We start from the raw sequence: 19,217 nt of genomic DNA, 5'->3' as shown, positions 1-19,217 counted from the left end.
GATCAACCAAGGTTTGGATCGGATCGGGGAAATTTTGCGCATGTAAACGTAGCTAATGTCTTATTACAATACCGCTTTTTACAATCTCACAATTGTAAAGGACTGCTTGCATGCAGCATTTGGTGGGCTCCCAGCCCATGGCTTTTATAGATTGGAATGGTAAAGCCTGGGTCACACCAAACATGATTTTGTGTCCAATTGGACAGAATACGTCTCTTAAAAGGTCGTGGTTCTTAGGACTCATTGAGAGAGAATAGGGATGAACATGAAGGCACCCGTAGTTCTGACCGAGATTGGGTTAGGCAGTAATTCAGCAAAATTTCTTGGGTTTGACAGGAGGAACAATGTGTTTTCAAAGCAAAGGTGAAACTCAATGTAACCGCTGCCTAGATCCATCCCCAGATAGGTTTTGTCCAGGACAAACACCTCGGCATTCGGGTCCCCAAGATCAATGCCTGATCATCATGTAGAGAACAGAACAATTTTAATATGAGACATTAAATCTGGCTTAAAAAGACAACAACCCATAGTGCCAATACAAAGCCTTTCCACAGTCGGTGTCATGTAAAAAAAATAAAATAAAATAAATTCACGTCACAGCTTAAAAAAATCTGACCAACCGTTGTGACTCTGGCTTAAAGGTGGAAAACTCACTGTAGGCCTTGTCCACTAAACTGGGTATTGTGATAGTGCTTACTAAGTTTTAATACCCATACAAGTAGCCCATCCAAACCTTAGTTAAGTCAAAATTCTAATCACTTATAAAATATAAAGTAAAAACAGTGTTTCAGCAAAAATAAAATACCAGATAGGCATCAAATTATAGTCATCTGAATGTTTCTCATCTTCCTGCAGTTTAAAAAGACAAACGAAGCCTTCATACAGGTTAAGTTGGACAGTATGCCATTGCGCTCACAGCCAATTGTTTCCTTTCAATTCAGAGACTTTAGTTCTGATTCACTTCCTAAAGCCGGGCATACACCGTGCGATTTTTTTTTACCCTTTCCCATCGTGGAATCGTGAGAAAATCAAACATGTTTGAAATTCAGTCTAACATCGTAAGGCGGTCGTGGGCAAATCGCTCAGTGCGCAAACAAGGATTCTTCTTTTTCTTCTTCCTCTCAGATGTAAACACAGAAGCATTGCGGGGGTGCAAGTGAAATGGGGTTCTCTCTGTAAATTGACAGACTGTAGTAGCCATGTTTGCTTAGCCATGTCTTTGTCCAAATACATTGTGGCTTCATTTTTAGGGCTTTCAACACAAAATCGCAAAAATTGCCAAGGCAGCGCATTTCACTCTAGTGCGCTTCATATTCCTCTTCTACTCGTTTGGCTTTCGGATAGACGAGTCAGAGTAGCGCCATCTCACTGCGGAGCTGAGTCCCACGTGGTTTTTAGACGTACAGTGCGAGCAGATAGATCGCATCAGTGTGAGAACATACATCGTGAGCTGTGAACTTTCACTGTACGATGAAACCCTGCGGTTTCGTCTCACACTGTGAGCTGCATGTAACGATTGAAACACGCTTAAAACAAGTCCTTTAATTTTATCACATATTGTCAATAAATGTTGTTTAAAAGCTGTAACTGTTTTCTAACTTCTGGTGTGGATTTCTAAATATCACTAGTTGTATAAAAAAACAATAGTAGATTAAAATGGGGATATTTTAACATCTCTTTTAAATATACTGTGCTAAACCACTGTTTTCAGGTGGTTTAATTGTCTTCATGGACTGAAATCCTCCACAATAATACAGTAGTAAAATGGTTAAGATTAAACAATAAATGATTGAGATGCTTAACTGTCATAAAGACGATGTTTGGATTTACTTACAGGACGTTGATGATGGATAAATATTGGTTCTTTGTGTAAAATGTGGATCATTCACCATCTATAACATGGTGGAAATAAACAACAATAGAAATAACTTAATATAATTTAAATTGCTTTAAAGCAGACTTTGCTGGACTTAATAATTTATTGCAATATTTTCGATATTTGAGACGGTGAAAAAAAAATGTAATAAATATATATATATATATATATATATATATATATATATATATATATATATATATATATATATATAGTTTATAGGATGCATTCTGAATCCCCAGTTTATAGGATGCATTCTGAATCCCACTATAAAGAATCAACCCCTTATCTAGAAATTGTACAGCTGCCTCGAGGTGTGCTGCTATATTCGTGAATAGTTTGCAATAATAATATATTTATTTTTTGAATTTCAAAACAAATCACTATAGATCAACTGATTTTTTTTAAAGGAATTTTATTTTCAATCTAGTCCGATTCCCAATATGGGCTGCAGATGTTTTCGGTCCGACTCTTAGAGCCAATATTGCTTTTCTTTCTTCAGTTTACATGCTATAAAGCAGAGGTCACGGATTAGCGGACCGTGGTCCGGATCCAGATCCACCTGCTGGCTAATCTGGACCCAACCTAATTTAAAACATTTCTAAATTACCGCATGTTGTCCGACGACAGTGTCGAATTTCATTTGCGCTGCTTCTCCTGTTAATACGGTAAATCCCCCTGGGACCAGGCTACATGTGATACAAATGATCCAACGAGCTGCTGTCAGTCTGGGTTGCTGCTTCTGCTACTTCTAGACACAGCAGGCAAACCTGTGGCAAGCCAGGCGATGGGAAAGAAGGAGAAGACGATGAGAAAAAGAGAGCAGAGAAAGTGTGGACTGCTGGAAGAACTGTGGTGAACTGGTGACAGAAAAGTGAAATGGTGCTCAAAGATGACCCTGCACATTTAGAGTATGTTTGGCTCAACCTGCTGCTATGAAGCAGGATTCTCCACCATGAACATAATCAAAAATAAATATGGATCCAGGCTCAAACTGAGCACCTTGATATGTGCTTTAGAACGGCTTTGTCTCCATTCAAACCAGGTTTAAAGGCTTGCAGGGCAGCATAAAGCCCACTGCCAACATTAAGCCATATGAAATAAATAAATAAAATAAATGATCAGTTAAGGAGTTTTATCAAATATGTGAAACAGGAAATTGCCTATATACCAACCAATATATTATTGATCTCTACTTTAAAAAAAACAAATGGAAAAATGAACTTTAAAAAAAATATTTTTTATATAAAAAGTTAGTGTATAACATGGATGCATTAAAAACCTAATTTTATTTCAGTGTTAAATGGTGTGTAAAGTACACAGATTATAACTAAAATGTCTCCGGACCTTTACTGGTTGATGATTTTCTTTATTCGGACCCCACTGTGTTTTAATTGGCTACCCCTGCTATAAAGGGACACAATGATAACAAGTCTCAGTTTAAACACAAAAAGAAAAACATTCGTTAACAAGTAAAAAAAACACAACATAAATACTAAATTGCAGATTGAGGGAACGGCAATGCAATAACCCTAATATTGGCCAAAAATATTGTCCGGCTGATGCGTCGATCTATCTCTACAAATGACTACCTCATAAAACCTGCCAGGAAGGGAGGAAAAAAGTTTGTGGGGATTCTGTACAGTTAATTAGTAATTAAGAGAATGACAGATTTAAAAGCCTTATGAGTAACTTCTTCTTCTTCTTCTTTTACTCGTGCCCTGAGAAAAATACTAAACTCCATATCATTTCAAGGCGTGAGCTTGCATTTAATCTGCTCTATAACATGCTTGTCATTTTTTACTGATATGCTTTAAAAGGCTGAAAGCTGGTCCCGTGCTGCTAAAATGCTGCTGCATTTGTGTCCCTTTATGATTTTATGTGCAGTCATTTCATTAGAATAGAAATTTGTTCAGTAAATAGCCTTCCAGTTTGAAAGATGTTTGCTTGTGATTACTGACTCAGTCATCACAAACATTTGAATGGAATGGTCTAGGCTCTGGTGTGAAGTAATCCTGTGAGCTGCTCATGACTTCATGACAGAAACTTTGGACGTGTCTTAATGTTTAGATAGAGATGGTCAGATTGTTTTCTCTACTGACAGAATGACTTTATATAAGTCAACAGCAGTTTTTACTTTGAGATTATGAGTTTTGTTTCATAAGTAATTTAGGTTGGAGGCGATTTTTGATATGGCAGGAAATTCTTAAAATGGCTCTTTATTATTTTCTGCTTTTACATTTCATGTCTCTCACTTACCGAATTCTTTTGTTGTGGGTGTGGCTAGGAAAGGGAAATATTTGTGCTCCCTTAATATTTCTAAGATGACATAAAAAGTTGGATTTTTTTATAGTTTTAAGGCCAATTTATGCTTCTGACGCATAGCCTCTGCAACCGTCAAATCTGTCTCTGTGCGCACCTAAAAAAAAAATCCTGACTACGCGTCGGGTGGTCGCAAGCCCGCGCAGATCTCAAGCAGAAGTGCGCAGACAAAAATCAGCTGTGATTGGACCTTGGTATGTCTGTGTGGTTGTCCTTCTCGATTTGGTGCCAGGGCACACCATTTTTAAAAACCGAGGAATAACTACAATGGGCAACTATGACAAAAGGTTAATCTCTATTTTTGCCAACTCCATAAACAGAATCTGTTCCTCTTCGATGTCTAGCAACTCTAGATCCATCTCAGTGACCGTGATATCTTGCAGACGTACCATTGTTGTTTTGGAAAATAAACTCCCGCTGGCGCCGCTGAAGTTCTTACAAGTTCTTGGATAGGCTCCCCCTTGCGCTGCTGTGCGTCCCTAGAACTTGCAGACCGACGGTGCAGGAGCATACCAGCAAAAGTGGTTCATGACCAGACCCAAGCGACATTTGATGTTTGTGGTTGCAGAAGTCTAATCTGTGCTTAAAATCGTTTGAGTTTGATTAAAACTTTTAAAATATTAAAATATTTTACAGGTTTTTAACCTATTAAGAAGTGAATGTACAAAGCTAAACACAACAAGCTAAAGAACAGCTAGACAAGATCTATGTTAAAGCATGAATTGCAAATTGTTGCCGCACCATCGGTGTGAGCAATATTCATTTTGAGTGTCGTCTGTAATATTCCAAATGTAATCAACATGAATGTTGCATGGTAGTAATATTAAGCCAGTTGGAAAGAGTCTGCTCTCAGTGGAGACCAAGTGCTTTGACCAAACAGCTAAAGGTCACAGAGCGATGGAAGCACAGAGAGGAATAAAGAAAGAAGGCAAATATCACAGCTGATACGATCATCTCTATACTTCAAATTATTATTCTGCAGACTTTCAGACCTTTGAAGCCTGGCATCCAATGGCGATGACTGCAGATTCAGGCGCCTTCTATCACATGATTCATATAAAAAGTTTGGTTCCTGTCGAACAGGATGGTATTGAAACATCGACTAAAGTCCCTGAATTTACTGGATGAGTTTTAAGATCGTTCTGCAAACAGAGAGAGCACTGCTATGTGGGCAACTGTCTGTTCTTTATGACTATTTTTGGGATTGTTCATTTGCTTTGCATTTTATGATTGCTAAACTGTTGCAAGTCAGAATTATAGAGATGAACATTTTGGCGATTTGCTCTGGCCAAGAAATGTGGACTTAAGTATGGAAAATATTAGCATTTACATTTGATGAAAAGAAAAAAAAAATAGTATCTCCACAATTGAGAGATCTGATTCCAGTGGGGTGATGTGCATTGTTCTGGAGGCGGTGTGTGAAACAGAAACCGGAGTCCAATCTGTATACGGTAATATTTACCATATGGTTGCCATGTTTTTTATTCTGTTATTTTGTAGGAAGAGAAAAACTAAGCCTTCTTCCTGTTAGGCTATTTTAGCTCCAAATAGCAGAGGTTATTACTGACTTTAGTGAAAGGAAAGCACTCTATCATGTTTTCCCTTATTCTGTTATAAAACATTTTTTAGTTAAAACACTTTTAACATCCCTAAAGGTTTTTGAAGTTGAGCCTCTAGGCCACCAGAGAACAAAGTCGCAACCAAACATTGGCCTATTTATAAAGGGTTGAGCTGGCTTCAGGGTGTGACGTGGTGATCAGTTTTCCAGCTCATGGGTGCTCATGTGGAGCAGTGCATCACACACATGGTTTCTTCATGTACCATGCAGTACCACACATTTAGACAGGTTGAGCTGAATTGTATAAAGATGAAAAAAGGAAAGCACTGCTCTTTGGCCAGGGCTGGTTCATTCAGGAGTCGCTGTGGTGTTTATCCACGTTAGGATGAGAAGCCTGATGCATGTTTTTCATATTCTCTTTTCATCTTGGAGGTAAAGTTAGCACCACCTCTTGGTTTAATCTACATGATAAAAATAAAAAAATCTGTAAGATTGGAAAAATATTAGCAGTAGGGATGGGCGATATGGACTAACAAATTTATCACGATAATTTCTAGGTTTTACCATGATAACAATAAGTGGCGATAAAAAACAAAACAAAAACACAATATCAGCCTAATGTATCAAACCAATCAAACAAGCCTGAAATATGAGAACAAATTTCACATTTAAATGCTATACAGCAAATATAACTTGGCTTATAAAAGTTGCAAAGTAGTGCAACTGTAAATACAACCTGATAAATTGAGAAACAGAACTTAAAAGTATTTAACTGAAAATAAAAACTAATCAGTAATCACCTCCTAATATAAATAGATGTGTAAATTACCAGTTGCTGGAACATGCCATATATTGGGTAAATAAATACCAGTGCAAGTTCTAACATACATTACACTCACTTCACTAAAAATAAAAGTGCATCTTCTGACTAGCATCGTATTCCGGTTTGTGTTTTAGGTGGTGAAATAAATTGGTAGTGTTCCTTTGTCGTCACAGGTTGTCTGCAAACTTTGCATATTACGACTTTCTGCTCCGTATCAGACTTTTTAAATCCAAACCAGTTCCAGATAACAGAGTTGGAGCCTCTTTTAGGAACCAGGTCTTGGGCCACGTCTCCTCCACCTTCCGCCATGTTTGTTGTTTGCGCATGGCTCACACGTGAGTTGGACTGCAGGTGTGTCACGCGCAGTATACGTCACCGGTGGGAGTTTATCGTTTTCGCGAGATGACAAATTGTTACCGTGAGGAATTTTTGAAACGTCATGCTTTTCTTGCCAGTACTTCCAGCACTTTGGGCAGAAGGAACTGGCCCTTTTACAGTTTGAGGGTGACCCCTTGCTCACACTGGCTCCGGTGCGGTTACCGAGCCGACGGAGACCGCAACTCCCGCACACCCCCTCTCACACTGCCCTTTTGACTACGGTGCGGTGCGGCTTTGCGGCTCCGGCAACAGGTCCGGAGATTTAACAGAAGTTCACTTGAGTTCACGTAACTTCACGCGATAACACGGCCCAAATATAGGATTTTTGCGAGAGCTTGTTGCGGAGGGCTCCGGCACGCCGCAAGGATAGCTTTCTTGCGGAATTTTCTGCAGCGCCGGAGTGTCTCGGTAACCGCAGCCGGACAGCTCAGCAGCCGGTGAGAGAGGTTTACGTCTTTTTAATGACTTGGAATCACTGCGGCGCCGCACCCACCGCACCGCAACGGTAAGACCGGAGTCGGTGTGAGCCTGGGGTGAGGCTTTAGTCAGGCTGGATGCATTGAATGAACTAATAACATTTAGAACAACAATATAAGCAGTTATTGCTTTTCCCACCATCTGTTGTTGATTAACTGTACATACTTGCAGAGGTGGATAGTATCTGGTTACATTTACTTAGTTAAAGTTACTAGAGTAAGTTTTTGACAAAAATACACTTTTAGTAGTGGATTTACTGGACTGTCCCTTTTTAAATTTCACTTGAGTAATATCTTAACTATCACTACTGTTATTTTAGTAAATTGTTTGGCTACTCCATCCACCGTGTTTATTAACTTTAATGAATAAAAAAACTTAAAGAAAAAAAGTGCTCTAGACAAAGACACAGATTCAATGTTTACCTCGAAAATTGGCGCTATTTCTTTTTGCTATTATACAGTAAGGAGAAATTGTTGTTTTATAAATTCTATGTTAAAAAGAACATTTTTTGAAAAGTGTTTCTTCTGGATGGTTTTTGTTTTTCAATTACATAATTTTTTACTTTAATAGTCTTGGAAATATTAGAATTGACACCAAATTTTAAAGTTTGGACTGTGTGTAATGCATAACTTTAAACATCAGATGTTATAAGTTAATTAGTAACGGAGTAGCTTTTTTCCAAATGCTATTTACACAAATTATATATATATATATATATATATATATATATTTAAAATTTATTTATTCTGTCTCCTAGAATAATAAATTCTTACTTTTTTCATATCAGATAAACACAAATCAAAAGAACATTTGCCAAATAAATGGCAAATGGGGGGGGGGTGTGTGTTAGAACAACATCCGGGGACTTTGTCCGTTCTTGGTCTGCTGTTCTTGTAAATGGGAACACTAGGACTGAGGCTGATGATTCATGAGAACACACAAGTACACATATTGAGAAACGGCCAAAGTCTCATTGACGTTCTTTTTAGTTTTCAGTGTTTGCTTTTTTTAAACAGTGTGTTGCAGTTTTTAGAAGACAGAAGTGGCTCAAGAAGCTTTCAGTTTGTCTCATTCTGTTCAGAAATGAGGTCTTCCTTTAACACAGAGAAGGAAAAAGACTTTTTTTTTTCTTCTTTATTTCAGGTTATTAGGGGACAACCTCTGTGTCGATACTGATCTCAGATCTCACAACTGCTAACAGCTCTCTTAATAACCGAAGTCAGTGATGCTGACAGGAAATGAGTGCGGTTATCAGGAAACAAAGGCAAAGAAAGCTGCCTTGCTATTCATGTGGGAGGGAGCTTTTAAAGTGTTTGGAACTAGAATGGGAGTCGGACCATTTAGCCCTGAAGACAGGAGAGCTGCCGTTAGCTTGTAGTTACTTCTTCAGTATGCAGGAACTTTGTGGTTCAGGCTTTAACTGAAGGATGTTTGCTTTATTTCTTCTCTATATGTTTGGAAAATGTTCCCATTGGTTGGCTCTTTTCTTCCCGCTGCAGAATGTGGAAAGAATCTCTACCAAATGATGATGTCACATTTCCCACCATTATCCTCCATGTGGAAGGTGACGATGGGACATGTGACGTCGATCTTAATGCAAACTCTTTCACTTTCAAGCGTTCACAAAGCTTAAAGCTCATTGGTTTGTTTCCTAATGGTTTAGTAATAATGAGACCTGACTGGATTTTATCTCCTTTTATTATTTCAGTCTTGATGATTTCCGTCTGAATGTGGGCCGTCTGCTTTGGTTTTCAGTTTTTGCATAATATGCCCAGTCAGAAGCTTCCTGGGTTTTATGGGTAGAGCTCTGAAGTACACATGACCCACATGATATTTTCTTTGTTTGACATGAATCTGGTTCTTTGTCTGATAGAAGTTGTCTCTTTTCTCTAGGCTCCGTGAAGTCTCGGAGAAACTCAACAAATACAGCTACAACAGGTGAGTTGTGTCACTGTAGTATTTTAGGGATGTGCCGATACTGGTATCGGGGCCCCATACCGGTGTCAATTTCTCATGCTTATGCTGGTAAAATCTACCCGATAGTCTGAACCGATACCGTTTCTATATTTAACAAAGATTGGAGTCAAAACAGTTAAGTGTACTGTAGCTGAAGCTGTCAAGAGGCCTTTGCCTGTTGGGAAAAAAGCTCATTCTCCTGCAAATAATCTGTAGTGGGTCAGATATAAAAGTCTGACTTTGTCAGCTTAGCATTTCAGACAGATAAGATCAAAACTTTAAATATGACGAAGCTTTTATTTAGCACTTGTATCGGTACGATGTATTGGCAAGTACTAAAATGTTAGAACTCATACTTGATTAGAATATGTCTGATATCAGGACATCCCAATAGCATTTTCTGACTTTGGAATCCTGTCAATACTTTATTCCTCCAATGATGTTTATTCTTCTTTTTGTTAATTGTAGTCATCCACATCTTAGTCTGCTGGAGCAGGCCACCTTAAAGCAGTGCGTTGTTGGTCCTAACCATGCTGGATTTCTCCTTGAGGTAAGACAACAAGACCTTGTTAGCATTAGTCAGATATTTGGATTTGATCTAAATTGAACCTCAAACTTTTTGTGAATTCCTGTAGAAACCAGGCTGACTTACATCTTTAAAGGTGCAGAATCTCATTATTTGACAGTTTTTAAATGTATGCGTCAGTAACACCCTCTGGTTGCATACAAGGTTTTTCTGAAAGATTAGCGCGTCCTGCTCTTGTGTGATTATTTTTGTGTTTTACGCTGCTACTTTTCCCCCTGGTTTTGATTAGTTTGTTAGTAAATAAAGTCCTTTCTGTATATTTACAATAACAATGCAGATAAAACACTGTACATGTGCGCAGAGGGTAAACGGGTAAATAGCCTACTGTGGCTAAGCCAGTTAGCATCTTCCAGTGTGAAAACGATGAAGAAAAGTCCAATGTAAGGAAATAAAACAAAAAACATAACATTTGATCCCATGAGAGAGAATCCTAGAGCAGCTCTGGGAATCCAGTAAAAACATTGGTGTTCAATGAAGTGAAGAAGAGGTGTTCACACAAGTTAACTTCATGAATGTTTGATTAAATGTCCTTATTAACACTGATGCTAGTGATGGCAATGCTATTTTTAGTCTCTACTGTCTTGTGTAGAAAGTATATTATAAATAGCAGAATTGTATTGGTACTTTTTTGCTGTCTCTATTTGCATTTGCTAGGAAGAAAAACTCTTTCTTTGTGATCTGAGTTTGATTGTTTAGAACTCCAAGCTTCTGAAGATCGGTTTATTTTATCTGTTGGTCCACGGCTACCCTGAGTGTCTGTTTACCACAAGGCATTGCAGGACTGTTTGGCTCTTTATAGTCCTTCATAGTTTGTAAAAGCAGCACTGTTCGGGCGCCACATTCATTTGTCTGCTTATTGCACCCGTCGCTGAAATTCTATTTAGAATAAAAAAGGGCTAAATGCTATTAGGACAGAGACTTGGTGTATATAGTGTATAAATAAATATAAAATAAATTAATATGGATTAAGTGAGTTATTATTTAATTCTTTTTAGGCATATAATGTGATTATGCACCGTGTCTAAAATCTCTGTGCTACTGCTAGCTGGCACAAGCCCTAAAATCGACTGATCAATGTCTGAATTTAGGTTACACATGAAAAGATAATATTGTCTTTAAAAGGCTGTATGATTTGTTGGAACCAAACTGGTCAGTAGTGAGAGAGAATAGAAGAAAACACTATATTGTGGCTACAGTTTACACCTCCTTTTAAAACCAATAGAAGTTAATTGAAGTTTGTTCCACTGAGTGGTGACTGCGCCTCTTTCAGGACGGACGAGTGTGCAGAATCAGCTTCGCTGTTCAGCCCGATCGCCTGGAGCTCAGCAAACCGGATGGCAGCGATGGGTGAGATACTTTTTGTTGGATTTTATCCCAGGGGCTTTTATTTTTTAACACTTTGGCACTAAAAATACATTTTTTATCCCTTTTTCTTAATTTTTTTAATTTTAAAATGGTTTTATTTGCCAAGAGTTTCTATTAAGGATTTCTGTGCTTGGCTTGACAGCATCCTGCATACAGGAGACTCTGATAGCTGTTGGCGTCAATGTTAACAGCATTGAGCCTTTCTAAACAAGGCTGTTTTATTCTCTGAAAACATGTTAGGTTTTTTAGCCATGCAAGTTTGATCTTACTTTGAGTCTTTTTTTCTTCACTTTAGACTTTTAAATCCCTCTTTACTGGCTGTTTTTCTGGGTTGGCTTTCAGTATGTATTACATTAAATGTCCTGCCAAAGGAACATTTACTGCTTGTGTTGAACAAGTTTGCTCTTTATCACAGCTTTTTATGCTGCACTTTTGTGGAAAAGGGGGAAGAAACAATATGGTCAGTTTTCTATGACGGGTTGTTCAGCCGTAGGAAGCCTGCTTGCTTCTGTTCTTTTATCATATTATGGAGTCTTACATTCCAGTCCTAAAGCTCTTTCTCTGTATAATCTGAACTGTTTCTGTGCACATATCCTGTAAATGTGTAGGTTCCCTTGTTTTTCTAATTGATAGATTTTTTTTAATTAACAATTTAGTGAAGGAGTGAATTTTATTCCATTCTTGCTGCAAGCAAAGAACGCATTTTGTTAAATAAAAAATAATAAAAACTGGAAATGAAAATGTTTTAACCCACTTCTCTGTTCTCTTCGATTCAGATTTTGTTTTAACTTTCTTTACATTTGTATTTTTGTTTTTTCCAAATTGGTTTTCCTTTGTCAAATGTAATTGTTTTTACACGGATTTTCTCAGCTCATATTGTCTTCACTTAAAGCCCAATGAAAAACGCTCACTGTTGACTCAAAAAATGTTGTTACCAAGGCCCCTGCTGACCAATAGAGATGCTGCCAGGAATTAAGATAATTTGATCTGTAAAATGCTATGGAAGGAAAAAAAAAAAAAAACCTTAAAATTAGAGAAAACATTTGAATAGAAAATTAATAATAAAATAAACTGAAAAGAAAATTTACAAATGTAAAAAAAAAGATAAAAAGGTAAAAAAAATTTTTTTTTATTGCATTTCTATCAAACTTCAATTTACTCATTTTTTTATTTTGTATTTTATTTTATATATATTTTATTTCTATTTACAAAATGTGTTCTTTGCCTGCAACACTACTGGGACAAAATCCCTCCATATTTAGAAATGTTACAAGAAAAAGTAGAAGATTATCTTTTCTAAACAAAATGATTAAAAATAATGGAATTAGGAGAGAACAGCTGCAGCCCCAAGAACTTTTTTTTAACAAAGAAAAGTCTTGAAAGAGGAACGAGTTGCAGACAATTCTGATTCCCAAGGGTGTTGCCATGTTGGTCTCCAAAATACCCCTCCTGTTTTACTAAGCAGCAACAGAATCCTGAACCAAGGGGTCTGATTCGTCTGGGTCAACCTTTTGCTCAGCTGACCCAGGGTTGCTTAGTGCACATAGAAACCTTTAATCAGCCCTACTGGGACTGCTGTAGGTTTGTAACCCATCTCCCATCTTTTGTTTCCAGTTCAAAGTTGAGCAGTGGTTCAGGGACAGGAAGGAGCTCCAGACCAGGCAGGACCAGTGATCCACCCTGGTTCCTGTCTGGTTCTGACACACTGGGCAGACTGGCAGGCAACACCCTTGGGTAAGTTCTGGCAGGACATGTGGTCCTGTGAAGGTTGGTGCTCGCAGAACGGCAGTGGGTTAAGGGTGTGTTTTCAGCTGCATAGCGAGTCAGGAGGGAGAATAGTGTCCCACTGATGACAACCTGTACAGAAAGAATCAGTTATTTTATTCACTTTCACCGTCCACCTCCTTTCCCAGCATTTGTTGGTTTTCTTCCTTATACTTTTGTTCTGCACAGCTTGCAGAGCGCACATTTACCTTCTAAACACCCAACAAATATTCAGTTCAATGTGAGCAATAAATATGCGCCGTTAGATTTGTTGTGCATAGCATAAATGTATCTTTTTTTCATCTAATTAAAGCTCTGTTTGTCTGATTTTTATAGTTGGATTAAAGATCTGCTTTAGTTTAGTTTCTCCTGCATCAGTTTTGCTCATCCAGACTTTGACTGGGACCTTGCTTTGCATTTGACAGGAGCCGCTGGAGTTCCGGGGTTAATGGAGGCAGTGGAGGAGGTGGAAGCGGAGGAGGAGCCGGAGGCGGCGGGGCAGGAGGCGGCAGCAGCGGCGGAGGAGGAGGAGGAAGCGGAGGAGGTGGCGGCGGAGGCGGGGGTACGTCTGGCAGGTCGTCAACGGCGGCTCGCGACTCCCGGCGCCAGACTAGAGTTATCCGAACAGGAAGGGACCGTGGCTCTGGGCTTCTGGGTAGCCAGCCACAACCAGTCATACCAGCATCTGTCATTCCAGAGGAGCTAATTACGCAGGTGCGTTCCTTTTCTTATAAACCATGTGTTTCTTTATGTTTATTTTTTCAAGCAAAGCAGTTTTAAGGACATTAAGTTCCTTTTCCACAGGCCCAGGTAGTCCTACAGGGGAAATCCAGGAGTGTTATCATCAGAGAACTCCAGAGGACTAACCTAGACGTCAACCTCGCTGTCAACAACCTGCTGAGCCGTGATGATGAAGATGGAGATGACGGCGATGACACGGCGAGCGAGTCCTACCTCCCAGGAGGTGGGTGCAGATGTTCTCTTTTACTGCTCAGCTTTTTTTTTTTAGCAAGAATTGTGGCAAACATGTTTTTTTTTTTTTTGCTTAATGGAGTTAGGAAAATCAAAACAGTGGAAAACCTCAGATTTTACAGTCAGACCTGTTTTTGTTTTACAGAAGACTTGATGTCCCTGTTGGATGCGGACATCCACTCAGCTCATCCCAGCGTCATTATTGATGCCGACGCCATGTTCTCTGAGGACATCAGCTACTTTGGCTACCCGTCTTTTCGGCGCTCCTCTCTGTCACGGCTCGGATCTTCCAGAGGTAACTCAGCAGCTCACTATGGGACTAAAGGAAGCTTCTCAGAAGGCTTTGGTGGCAGCGGTGGTGATGGATGATTTCTGTTTGGGGGTCTTCAAGTTAAAGCTTATTCTTTGGTTTTATTCAATCTTTTAAAATCACTAAACAGAGATTTCTGAGTTGGGGGGTCGTATGAAAAGATTTCCCTCACCGCTATATGTGGTTTGACCATTAATAGAAATGCATAAAAAAATGTCGATTTTTGAAGTTTTTTATTTTTATTTGATGGTTAACAGTTGCTAAGCATCTATCAAGTCTGATCTTTTTCAGTTCAGGAAACACAGCATAGCTAGAAGTCGTTTGGTTGATTTTAGTGTTTTATAAGGAATTTAAACCCCTAAGAAAACAGTCTTCTATGACACGGTTCCTTCAGAGTGGAAGAAAGCCATTTAGCAGGATCTTTAAAGCCGATAACAGGAAGCCAGAGCGCTGATGTCCTGTTTTATCCTTTTAAAATATAACGTCTGTCAACAACCTTTAGACAACAGCTTATCATAAGGGTCTATAATCTATTAGAAATAAACACATGTTTACAAATATTAGGTTTACAGTTACTAATCCCTGATTTGGTCGATTTAAAATCTGTCTCGATTTAAAGCAGTACAAACCTGTATTTCAGTGACTGCTCTCCCAACGGGAGCTTGATGTCACCTCTCGTCGTAGTATTAAACGGCTGCCTGAGGCTAGAAGGCTATAAAGTGTGATGCTTGGTATTCTTCAGTCTTATTGCTCTTCTAGAGAAAGCTGGTTTGGATAAAATTGAAGTTGGCAGCTGGAGCTTTAAAGATGATCTAAAAAAACCTGAGGCTGTGAATTATTTTTTTATTAATTCCAATTGTTGAGTTGATCTATATGACAAATGTTTGGTGTTGTGTGCTGCATGGCTGTAGTAAATACTGTGAGCTCTCTGAGAAAGGCCCGCTAGGCCCGTCTGTCTGAACAGGGATCCTATTAGACAGTCTATTTAAACAAAACCAAACAAAACACTGTAAACTTCTTGCTTTCTTTCTTTCTCCCTCTCTCCTCACATTTTAACATGAGCATGCAGGGTGACTCACCCGACGTATATTTCAGATTCCCACTCAATCTTTATCATTGCAGCTGATTGATTTGATATCACTGATTCTTAGCATCATTTCTCTCTATTCTTAAAACTTTTTCGACGGGTCTTTCCCAGAGAGTGGCTTATTTCTATCCCACTGGTGTGACCTTATTGCATACCAGTTCTCCTTCTTCCCCTAGAGCGTGACTCAGAGCTGTTGCGCGAGCGCGAGTCTGTATTGAGGTTACGCGAGCGCCGGTGGCTCGACGGGGCTTCGTTCGACACGGAACGAGGTTCGACCAGCCGCGAGGGCGAGCCCAGCCTCGACAAGAAGAGCATCCCTGTCCAAAGCCCCGTGTCTCTGGGGGAGGAGCTGCAGTGGTGGCCCGACAAGGTAGGACATGCTTCCACTCAAACTCATCTGATTAAGTAGAGTCTGCCTTTATGATCTCGGTGTTATTTTTTTTTTTTCGTAAGATTTTTTTAGGCTTTTTTGTCCTTCATTTTGGTTATTTTTGAAAGTAGATAGAAAGGAAATGGGATTGAAGAAAAGGGTGATAAAGGCCAAGAGGTCGGGGTTCAAACCTGTGTCTAAAGCCTATAAGTATGGTGGTGATTTAACTGCAGCATCACCAACGCGCCCCTCACTCTGTTTAAACAGATTTGTCTTTTCAAACTAATGTCAAGGAACATCCCAAAAAGAAATGGACCGATAATATATTTGTAATTTTTTTTTCTTGTATTAGTATCAGCCATGACTTCAGTTCCATTAATTGTGTTTTTTTTTTGTTTTTACTAAATGTTCCTTTTTTGCAAAGATAAGGCTTGTTGGATTTTTATGTCATGTCATTTTCATCATGTAAATGGAGGAAAAAAATCTATGCTGGCTTCATGGTACAGTCTGGTAACTGGTTACAGTCATTATTTAGAACGACTTTGTCCAAAAGGCCTAGATATAGAACCAAACCGGTGTTAGGTACTGTGTAACCTAATATTACTACAATCATTCTATGTATTTCATTCCAGAACCGAGTAATTTTAGAACAGAGCCAGAAAATATGTGCATGGTTAACATTAGTAACCTGACTCCGCCAGATGGATTTGCTCCGCATATCCATCTGGAAACCTTCCGTTGCAGTAATTTTGGGAAGGGGCGAAAATACTGGTTAACTTAGCTGATTGGCCTATGTTGGTGATAGACGGGCCAAATAAACCAATCAGATAAACGAAGCATATGACGTACTAACAGAGCGACGACGAAGAGGAGCCAATTGATAGATCAAACTCTTGCAGAAACCAGTCGGGAGAAGAGCAAAAACATCTTTTCCTCTGAGAAAAGCCTCCAGAGCAGTGTTTTGCTCTTCTTTCAGTGAAGAAATACTCTGTAATTCCGATAAAACTTGCTCGATAGCCACGCTAACGCTAGTTTCATCCACTGAAGCCGCCATGTTCTTTAGCCTGAACTGTCATAGTTTGGGTCCTCCAAATATTCGACCAATCGTCTTCCGTTATCTGAATACCCAATTCTTTTTTCCCATTTTGTTTTAATATGTAAAGTGTTACAGCCTCTATTTTCCAACAGATATTTATAAATTAAGGACACTGTTCTATATTTTTCCCCTTATAGGTCTCCATCAACATTTTGACAATTCTATTTTCCTTTAGGTCTACTCTGTGTTTTATCTCTTTATTATAGAAGTCCCTTAATTGAAGATATCTAAAACGATCTTGAGTTCCAAGGGCAAATTCTTGTTGTAATTCCTGGAAACTTTTAAAGTACCCATCTTTAAGGACTACACACAAAGCTGTTAAACCTCTTTCTGTCCATTGTTTAAATCTTAAGTCCTGTGTAAAATATTTGTTGTAGGCTGGCCACTGAATCAAACTCAATTGTTCCTCTAGTTTACATTTCCGGATAATATGTAACCTTTTGCCCAGGTTAAAACTAGTAATAGCATTAACTTTTCAAGTGTTTTTCTTAGTGATCTCTATATCTCCAATTATACTCCACAGTTCTCTTCCATGGACTTTTTATTTGATATTTTTCCATTTCGTCTCGTAATTTATGTCACTTATATTTATTATGGGAGTTATTTGGGCAGTTGATAATGTTCTCTAAGATCCATCAGTGCCATACCTCCTTTCCCTTTTGGTTACTGTAAAGTTTCTATTTTAATCAGGTTTTTTTGCATTCCATATGAATCGGGATTGCCATGAAGAGGTATAATAACCTTGGTAATAGGTTTGTTTTAATGATTTCCATTCTCAAACTAAAATCTAGTGTTAGAGCGTCCCACCTTCTAATGTCCATTTTAATTTGTTGGTCCACTGTAATAAAGTTAGCAAATGTTTTTTGAATTATTATTATAATTATTTTTTTTTTGTTATTCCTTGTATACCTGCAGATGTAATCATCCTCTGCCTAGTGGCACACTAGTGGGTGAAGGTTAGGGATCATTGTAAACTAGGTATATCGGATGTAAATTGGATTTTAAAACAAATACAGCTTTAACCTCTACAAAATGTAAGTGCCCTTTCCACGCATTTATTATTTGATATATGTATATAGAAAGGGAGAGTTGTTGGTAGAGGAAACAGCCGCTGCTATGAGTCTCTATAGAGCTTTGAGCTCTAGGATCAGCATCACCATTGTTCTAATAGGTGGGGGCTAGCGGTGTAAATAATCATCGTTTTGTATTGATGCATCGACACATCCTGCACGAGTACCGATTCATGTTTTTTTTTTTTTTTCCTTCCGTTCTATTTTATCTATTTGCTCCTGGATGTAATTCTGACTCCCGTGCTGCGGTGGCGCTAAACTTATTTTGCCCCCTTACCTCGCTTCCTTTAGCCACTACCCTCTTTCCGCTTGCACACACACACACACACACTCGCGTAAACACAGAGATATTATTTTTCAGTGAAAGAGGTTTTCATAGGCATAGGTGGAGTACAACTTTTCTACTTCTGTTATTTGCTGTTGTTTCTCAAATAAAATGCATAACGATATTACAGCTTTCATTGATTTATTTTAAATTTGAAACATTGTCTAGCCTGTAAGGTATGAAAAAAATGATTAATTAATCGAATCAAATCGTATCGTAGTGTATTCTTGAGTATCGAAAATAGTCAAATCGTTGGTTCAGGAAATTGATACTGAATGGAATCGCCATGATGGGTGTGATTTACACCCCTAGTGGCGGCCCTCTGAGGGGACAGCAGCATCACCTCTGTCAGCGAGCCTCAGGGCAGCTGAGGCTAAATTGTAGTTTGTCACCATCATTATGAATGAATGGCTGAATGTATTGGAAAGTGCTTTACATGTACGGGGATTTGACCATTTAATTTAAAGCCACCTCTTCCTTTTCTTCCAGGACGGAGTGAAGTTTGTGAGCATTGGAGCCTTGTTCTCAGAGCTGGTCGCCGTGAGCTCCAAAGGAGAGCTTTATCAGTGGAAATGGAGCGAGCCTGAACCATACAGGAACGCACAGGTGGAGAAGAACAGCTAATTTACTGAATAACATGAATCTAATAGGGGAGCACGCTTGATCAGCCAATCAATTGACCTCAGTTTCTTTAATTTTCAGCTTGTTTTGTTTATTATAAAAAAATGTTATGTAAACCTGATCTTATCTGCCTCTGCTGAGGTCAGAGAGTCGCCCTCTTTCAAATCTCTAAACTTTGATTTATGTTTGAGAGCAGTGATATATGAACAGGGTTTCCACAGGTCATTAGAAAAATCATTAAGTCGTTAAATTATTTTTTTT

General features: G+C 38.7%; 1 protein-coding gene across 7 annotated transcripts in view; it reads left to right on the top strand.

Annotated features, from left to right (window-relative positions):
• Window positions 1–19,217, top strand: part of ubr5 (ubiquitin protein ligase E3 component n-recognin 5) — a 60,475-nt gene that overhangs the window by 2,566 nt on the left and 38,692 nt on the right. For 6 of the 7 annotated variants that reach the window (XM_015383339.1, XM_015383342.1, XM_015383340.1 and 3 more), the window contains exons 2-10: window positions 9,328–9,372; window positions 9,859–9,940; window positions 11,247–11,323; window positions 12,956–13,075; window positions 13,531–13,819; window positions 13,910–14,069; window positions 14,223–14,372; window positions 15,633–15,844; window positions 18,825–18,941. In XM_015383339.1, the coding sequence (XP_015238825.1) occupies window positions 9,328–9,372; window positions 9,859–9,940; window positions 11,247–11,323; window positions 12,956–13,075; window positions 13,531–13,819; window positions 13,910–14,069; window positions 14,223–14,372; window positions 15,633–15,844; window positions 18,825–18,941 (1,252 nt within the window). The remainder of the gene's footprint in view (window positions 1–9,327; window positions 9,373–9,858; window positions 9,941–11,246; window positions 11,324–12,955; window positions 13,076–13,530; window positions 13,820–13,909; window positions 14,070–14,222; window positions 14,373–15,632; window positions 15,845–18,824; window positions 18,942–19,217) is intronic. The other variant, XM_015383341.1, reaches the window with a different exon arrangement.

This window comes from Cyprinodon variegatus, unplaced genomic scaffold (assembly GCF_000732505.1).
Source record: "Cyprinodon variegatus isolate N-32 unplaced genomic scaffold, C_variegatus-1.0 Scaffold282, whole genome shotgun sequence".
NCBI lineage: Eukaryota > Metazoa > Chordata > Actinopteri > Cyprinodontiformes > Cyprinodontidae > Cyprinodon > Cyprinodon variegatus.
Note: the sequence above shows the minus strand (reverse complement) of the source record. Positions and strands in the feature narration are given on the sequence as shown.